Genomic DNA, 9,183 nt, shown 5'->3' on the forward strand with positions numbered 1-9,183 from the left:
CGGAAATATATGTACCAGCAAAGAATTAAGAGTAAAAAATTGAGAAAATATTAGTAAAAGCAATAGCGTAAATTGATTAGTAACGAAAATCGAAAATCGAGATATGTTAATTTCTTTCCAATAACATGTTTCCACTGTAGTTAAAACTACTAATGCCAATGTAATTAACATTTGGTCGTTTCCATTGGCATGTGCTGATTAATGTATGTAAAATAGCTTGTTTGTTTACATTTTTGATATGAAATATATGACAAATATTTCAAATTTTGGTGATATCCCTTGTGGGAAACTTATTTTTAAGAGTTGATTTATTTATAATGAGCTCATTTATATGAAACTTCTTTAAATGGTAAATTATTTTCATTAGCGGTTTTACTATTTTCCTCAATTTATCATCACTTTACTCGAACTCGCACATGGCCTTAATGTAAATAGAAATAATACCGAAAGATATAGGAAAGATATTAATTAATTTAATTTAATTATTAAAATAAATAAGTATATTCAATTACGTCTTCTATTTTGGAGTAAATATTACTAAACAAGACAATAAAGTCATCACACTTAAAATAAATTATATAAACCGGAAATTCCAAATAGCAACAGTTTAAACAGCTGTTCCCGATTTTAAGTAGCTTTACTTGATATCTACACTGGCTAGATTTTGATACCATCTTTATGTTCGAATGCGTATTTGTGTAATTTTCGAATTTCATCTGCAAACAAAAATTTGTTTGTATTAGTGAAAAAGTAAGAATCTTTGCAAAAAACTTGCCAAACTCTAGACAGTGTAGATGCATTCGTGAGTGCCATTTTGACAATATTATTATATTTATTATGACATTTTTATGCATCATCAATTTAACTATACATTTTCCTCATCCAAAGTATCAACAGTTTAATCAACTGTGCAATTGATTTAATTTAAATAATCTCTTAAACCTTTTGTATGTCGTGATATTTTACATTTTTATTTTTAGTAAAGAGGTTTCAAAAAGTAACTGAATTACAACAACAAAAACTCTTTTTAATTTATTTTAAATAATTGAACTTTTGGCTGTTTCGAATATTGCCAAATTATTATTATTTTTTTTATACTTCGTGTATATATATAATTAATTACATTAAGTTTATAGCACTGATGCATAGATAATATATTTAATTGCATATAATTGTATATAACATTATGTGCAATTATTTAAATAAATAAATATATATAATTATTAATATTTATTATAAAATTTTGAATAAATATAAAATACAAATTACATGTAGATTTTATTCCACAATAAAATAAAATCAATTCACAATAGTGCATTTAGTTTTGACAGCAATCGAAACCATTCACATTACCTAAATAATTTACTAATTTCGAAATTAAATTCGAACGTGAAAATCTATTGTCGAATGTCTCACCCAAGCCAACATCCATACTCGAATATACGCTATTATTATTGTCGCAAAGAAAGTGCAAATTGCTAAATATTATTGTTTAAAATTTAATATTCGAAAGTTCTAAAAAATAACTAGTAATTGATATTTAATCAAAATGAGTGCAAATATGTCTGAACGTGAAAATAATTTAAAAACCAAAGATATTTGTCGTTTTTGCCTAACTCAACAAATTGAGAAACTGGAAAATATTTTCGAGCGACATAAGATTTCTTCGGCGCCGCTTACCGTTCAAGCGATGGCCTGTGCATCCATAGAAGTAAGTAAAACGTTAAGTAATAATTATTAAGGAAAAACAAAACAATAATAAAACATTTGTGAAAATAATAAATTCAAATATATCAAAAAAAATATGTGCAATAATTTGTGGACATGCTAAAGATGAATTTGCTAAAATGGTTTGTGGCTAAAACGTTCCCGCCAAAAAATGTTTTGGAATGAACAAAAGTTCCTCAAATTTGACATTAAACTAAATATTTGTTGAGAATGTATAAATTTTTAATTTTTACAAAAAGAAAAACAAGACTTGCAGCTTTTTTAAGAGCCGTCAATTGCTTTGTTGATTTGACGTTTTTGTTTTTGCAATTTTTAAGACTTCATATGCGGCGAAAGGCGTCCTCATCGTTTATTGACCAAATGACGTATGTCGACATTGCGTGAAGAAAGTTTTATATTTTAATTATTTATTTTATATATAGTTTGAAAATGAACGTTTTTTGTTATAGTAGTTCCTTCAGGATGCATGGTAATGTGTGTGTCATTCAGAAATGGCAGTAGTAGAAATGGCAGTAGAGTTCAAAAACTCAATATATATGGAATTGGTATTCTTGTTCTGACATCCCATATAAATGCTTTTATTCATCAAAATATTTGGACGTGGTTCTACTTCTTAATTCTGGGTATTTTCAAATTCTATGTAAGTGTCGTATGCCTTAAATATATTTATTGTCTTCTAATTTTTCTAATATTATATATATATTATTGGTAACTATTCTATCTATGTTCCTAGGCAAACCCTGTTGAAACTGTATCCCTTATGCATCAATATATAAGAGTCCATTTTGCACCACGGCTTATACGCTGATATTAAATATTTGAAGGTTCCACTACCTTCTGTAACAAATTATTGATCTTTTTGCTACTGTTAATTGCTTCATATTCCTTGGAGGATGTTATACTGAGAGTATCTATAATCGTCTCTTCAAAATTTATTATATAATTACCAACACCATTTTGACCATTACAGGATAAAATTGTTAAATTATAATAAATTTGTACCGGCATATATTGAATTACTTACTTAGATGTCGTTAGTAATCCTTTGTCTAGCTTTTTTCTACCATCTCTACTACTTAAGCGTCTCATACATCAAGTGCGATGGTGTTTCCGCAACCTACTTATTACACCCAAGGCATGGTTTGTCAAGGAGCCAATGAAGCCTATTGCATAAACTTATATCAATGTTGGGACTATAATTAATTCATGTTGATCAATTAATGAGATAAAGATGAAATTTGAAAGTAGATCTTCTTTTACTACTACTTCGTGCTTCTTAAGTCCTAGAAATTAATATAGATTTATTTTAACACAAGATTTACTTCCTGTAATGGTCACTTGTATTAAGTTTTAGATGTTATCATCATTGTCATATATAACAACCCGGTATGGTTCAGACTTCCTTTAAAAAAGCTTCTGTAAAATACACTATACAATGATCTGAATGTCGTAGCTTCGAATGTTATTAATTCTTAAGTTTGCTCTGACAACTTCAAGCGTTCCTTGATCCCAAACATGATAATATATTATTTTGCTTTAAAATACCATTATAAAGTGTACTTTTACTCAGCTTGATCAATTTATTCGACCCTACATAAGACCTTATCCGGTCTTATGTGATATTTTTTTTAGAAAACTCTTAAACAGTTGTTAAAGTTCGACGTTGTAGTGAGTTCCCGAGATATTTTTGCAAAAAAATGTAATTTTTGATAGTATCTAGTTTATCACCTGTAGATTTGTGCAAGACCCTCTGTGCTTACTTTGTAGTTATGTCTCTGATTGTCCGGAATATAAATTATGTGTAACACATCCAACATTAGTCTACGTCTTTAATTTGGTCCTTTGATGATGATCTCTATTTCTTTAAAATTTCGAGTGTGTTTCATTATAGAGCAATGGGTCACTAATGCTGTCTTTTGATCATTGGCAGTTGATTTACTCTTAGTTGAAGTTTATTTTTTGCTTATATCAACATATACCTGCTGGCATATATTAGACCCATCACTTCCTCTTCCATGGAATATTGTATACGACATTTTTTATAATTTTATGTGTTAAATAAACGATCTGAGCCCATTAATAATCGGGTACATATTTTCATTATAGTTCTATTTTAAATTTTATTTTAAACTTAGTTATTATCATTGAGTTGCCTCGTAGAGATATGGGTTTTAGGTTTACTTACGGATCACTGCAAATTAGAGAACTATGCTAGAAGATTAAATCTCCCTTTCTATCAAGCCTAACGCAGCTGTGGGGTAGAGGATACGAGTGGCTCTCATCTACTATGTTTTTGCCCAGCTCATGCACGGCAACGAATTAACACTTAAGGAACTTCCTTTCTTGAGGATCTTGACCAATTACAAGAACTGACATTATATAGCATTTTAGGATTCGCCAAAAGTTCTAGGTGGTTTTAAAACCTCACTTATATGTACGGTTTATAATGAGGATTTATAATGAGTCAATTTAAAACCTCACTTATTTTTATATGTTCGGTTCATAATGAGGTTTTATAATGAGCCAATGGATCCCTTAGGGATCGCCGGTATAACTTAACCTAACCTAGTTATGTCGAAAGTAACTACTTACTGAATAGAAACTATTATTAATATCTATATTAAAGATGTTTTTCGAACAGTAGTGAATAGTCTATATTCAATTAAAATTATAATACAAATATATGAATAATATATATAGTTCAATAAACCTTTCTCATATCTCTGCTTTGTTACTAAGTGTTTATTCTACTTAACACCTATCGATTTTCGTTATTGTTTGCAATAAACTTGATATAATATTTTATAACAAACAAAACAAAAAAAATATATAATTAATTTGGTCACGTTTAATAGCACAGTTTTCAGAGAAAAATATAGTTCGGTGGGATTAAAGTTTATAATTTTTTTCTTTTGCAGTACTTGAGTAGAGTTTCATTTACAGATAAGATTTGATAAAAAATTTGATAAAAATTAATTGATTTGAAAAATTGTACTTTTATTTGAATTCACATTCTCATTGTTGATATTTAAATTAATGTTATGAAATATTTTTAAATACACTTTAATATGGCAATGTGTATTAGTTCTTCTTAAGTCTTGTGTTTTTTAATATTTTAAATATAATTGAGGAAGCAAATAAATTATTATTTTGCCAAAATACAAACAATTCAGTTGAAATATTCACCTTATCAAAACAATATAATATATATACTTATATATATATAAGTATATATTATATATATATATACATATATATGATTTTTTTTTTTTTATCAAATTATAATACCAAAATTTTTAATGCAAATTGAACGTTTTAGAAATGACTAAAAATTGAGAAAAATAATAATAACAATTGCATATAATATATTACTATAATAATGATTAATTAATTATAAGTGCTCTTTGTACAATTGTTACATTTCGTACAAAAATAACTTCATTTTTAAATAACAAAAAATATCTATAAATTTCATGAATTTACTTTAGATTTACATTGATAAAAAAATAAGTGCTCTTATCAATAAAATTTATATATATATATATAGTCTACTTCAGTTTTTAATCAATATTATTAGTCATATTATAGATTATTATGAATTTTGTGTTGTTGATATACTTATATAATTTGTTTTTATTTTTTGTTTTTTTTTTATCTAAACTGCTTTAATTACTAAAATTTAAGTTAAGTACTCTTTAACTATTTTTTGTCTGAAAAACGCAATATGCGCGTTAACATGGTTGTGACGCAGGGGATTTGCTTCTGTTGGTGCATTATGGGACTGTCCGGCACACACGACTCAAAGTCAACAGCCACACGCTGATTTACGAATGTCAGTAATGTTAACATGTCCAGCTTTTTACCATTCTCCTTGATTTCCTTTACCAGGGATTGCATGAACCATGAACCGTTTGTGGTATTACGCCACGAATAGAAACCTACAAATATATAATTTAATTATTATTTGCATTATTCGTAAATATATATATATATATATATGTAAGTGCAGCAGTTAGTCTTTGTTAGTTTGGAGAGTTGATTGTATTTTTAGATTAAGTTAGTTCTAGTAGTAGTTATGAGTAACTTCCACTTCATTGACACTAGATTTTACAATGAGAAATAGTAAAGCTTCTAAACTTGTTTTTTAATTTTGTGAAAATTAACAATAATTAATAGCTAAAAATATACTTTGTTGGAATTAAAAATTTTATGACTCAATGATATGGAAATTCCATATTGAGAACAATAAATTCACTAGCAATAAACTGTTAACTATGCAATGTATAATCAATAATTTTACGAATCAAAACTATTACATTTTAAACATAATTTTTCTCAATATTTTTATATATAACATTATATTATAGTATAAAACATAAATAGAATAGACCCGATTAAAAAATACATAAGGGACAGAGCCCTGAAGTTATATGCGAAAATTGACAGGCTATCCTACTTACCACTATCTAATCTTAGAGTAATCACTCTCCGCATGGGGAGGTACGCAGATCTTATATCAATCACTGAATAATCATGAAGCTTATAGGCAATACATAAATTAGTCAATGAGATGGGTGGACCCTGTAGTACCCCCAGCTATCAAAAAGTAAAAGTATATTATAATATATTATAATATATAACATTATATTATAATATATTATAATATATAACATTATATTATAATATATTATAATATATAACATTATATTATAATATATTATAATATATAACATTATATTATAATATATTATAATATATAACATTATATTATAATATATTATAATATATAACATTATATTATAATATATTATAATATATAACATTATATTATAATATATTATAATATATAACATTATATTATAATATATTATAATATATAACATTATATTATAATATATTATAATATATAACATTATATTATAATATATTATAATATATAACATTATATTATAATATATAACATTATATTATAATATAAATAACTTGATTCCATTTATCTTTCTAACTTCTCGTACAATTTTATAGAACATTTTCCCCAATATATCTATACATTAATTTCTATTGATAGTTACTTAGTTTTACTGGCGACAGAACTCTCTCTCACTTCTAATTCAAAAGAGGTTCTTATTTTTCATTTCATTTAAAATATATTTTATTCTAAGAATTAAAAGATCTGCAATTTCTTTTCTTTTATTAAATAAAAACTCTGTACTAGCTAATTAAAAAAATTGAGCCCAATAATAAGGGCCTTAATCAACTTAAGATCCATCAAAAATAAGTGGTTAGTTGATATTAGTGGCGGTAGATCTTCCTCAACTATTGTAATTGTTGTTATAGTCTGCAAGAATCTGCTTGTGTTGACAAAATATTGTTCTAAAATCATGATCCGTGTGTAATAGTACTACGAAATACACCGTCTCAATTTTTGTTGTAGTCCGTAAAGATCTATTAAGCAGATAACTTGAAAGAAATTACAAGAATGTATGTGTACATAGGTTAGGATGTGGATCGGTGATGACAATGTGAGAAGGAAAGCGATTGTTTAGGATGGGTTGGGGTTTGATGAGATTTAAATTGAAGTCAAACAGAATTAATGTGGAGAAACCTAGCCACTTTAATTTGGCTAGTCCAAAGTAGTATCTGATTTCAGATTTCATTAAGCTGTGACCTCAAAGCACTCTTTCAAAAAAATATTTAATGAAATTCTTGCTCTGTCTATGTTTTAGGAATATAGTTATAGGCATTATTTTAAATTCACAAAATGCCTATTACAAAAAAAAAATGTGCATAGAGGTTTTATTCTATCTAGTATCGCTTGAGATCAATAAGTCTTATATATGGAGGTTCACAGCTAGCGAGATTAAACTAACCTAACTTATACACAAATAAGCATTTAATTTTTTAGCTTGAAAATGTTTTTGCAGTGCGCTTTTTACAGAAATGTTTTTCCTATTATTTTAAATAATTAGTGCAGTTAACTAGCACTTACTTATTTTAATAATTATGTACACTTGATGTACTGTACTTTTACGCTTTTTTAAAGAATATTAAAGAAACAAATCATTTACCTGGTATGGTTGAGAAGGCAAATAGATAATCGGCATGTAGAGGAATTTTATAGTCCATTCCACCTGATGCACTATCTGTTTCAGTCTTGCGAAGCATAACACCAGCATCCAAACGATCACCTTGGCAAGCTTGTATTAAAAATATCTTTGGTTTACCAGCCAAAGTAGCACAATTCTGTGCGGTAAAGTAATGGGAAATAGAGTCTAATTTGTACTGTGCGTCTTTAGCATAGATATAGCCCATCTCACCGTGTGACATGATAGCAATCAGTATACAATCATTATCTGTATGATCCATTGAGGCAGCTAGTATAAGATAAATTAGAAATATTACATATACGTATGTATATAGAGTAAAACGTCGTTTTAAATGATAAGTCAAAGAAAATGTACCTTTATCAATGTAGTGGAATATATTATTAAGTTTGCAGTCCTTATAAACTAATACATCAAAATCCAAATATTCCAAAGCTTCACGCAAATTGTCGCAATCCACATTTGTGCCAGCACGAGATTTCAGATTTGGTATGTCGAAATGTTCATGATTGAAAATGAGAGCCTGACCGCGGTTCCTATGATTCATATTGTACTCCACCGCATAACGTTCCGTCGGCATAAAAGCAGTAAATCCATAATGTTTTGTTGCTTTAGCATTTCTGAAGAATAACGTGCACCAAAAAAAAAAAAACAAAAAATTAACATTATTTTTTACAATAAAAAAAAAGCTAAAATAAATAAAATGAATAATAAAAGAAAAATAAATAAAGAAAGTTTTTGCTGTGTAAAAAGAAGTACACAAAACAAAAAACTCTGGAATTGCGTACTAAGAAACTATAATGAATTTGCTTCATTTTTGATAAGAAGAGAAAGAAGTGAAGAAAAGAACATGAAAAACGTATATTAACTAAAATAATTTCTGCAGAACCATTCCCTAATGTTGCCTTTAAGTAAATCAATACGAGGGTAGTGCCTAAAGTTTTGCATGTTGAGATAAAATTAAAAATTTTAAATTATAATTTTAAAATGCACTTAAAAATGCTAACAATCAATTGAATTAAAATATTATATACATTATTAAAATATTAATAAGCGATTTAAAAAAATATTTATAATCATTATATGATTTTTAATGAAAAAATTAAAATAATTTTGTACAAAATTTTGATTAAATTATATTGAAATTGGAATAAAGTCTAAAATGATGCAAAAGTTTGTATATTTTGATAAATCTGAGTTTTTTTTTAAAAAAAACTCTATTAGTGTGAAAGTATTTTCATAAAAAGTCCTAAATTATATATCACAGAGCATTTTGAAACTCTAATAAAGTACTTAGCATAAAATTCGAAAATTTATATATTTTGTATGCAATGATGAGTCAGAGGTTCCG

At 26.8% G+C, this 9,183-nt stretch overlaps 1 protein-coding gene across 1 annotated transcript; it reads right to left on the minus strand.

Moving 5' to 3' along the window:
- Positions 1-5,363: 5,363 nt before the first annotated feature.
- On the minus strand, positions 5,364-8,451 carry LOC119679878 (caspase-like). Its single transcript, XM_038092459.1, has 3 exons — positions 8,190-8,451; positions 7,797-8,102; positions 5,364-5,666 (listed from the first exon to the last, which is right to left on the minus strand). The coding sequence occupies exons 1-3, from the start codon at positions 8,410-8,412 to the stop codon at positions 5,428-5,430; spliced, it is 768 nt and encodes a 255-aa protein (XP_037948387.1). The 5' UTR covers positions 8,413-8,451; the 3' UTR covers positions 5,364-5,427.
- Between the last annotated feature and the right edge of the window lie 732 nt (positions 8,452-9,183).

This window comes from Teleopsis dalmanni, chromosome 2 (assembly GCF_002237135.1).
Source record: "Teleopsis dalmanni isolate 2A chromosome 2, ASM223713v2, whole genome shotgun sequence".
NCBI lineage: Eukaryota > Metazoa > Arthropoda > Insecta > Diptera > Diopsidae > Teleopsis > Teleopsis dalmanni.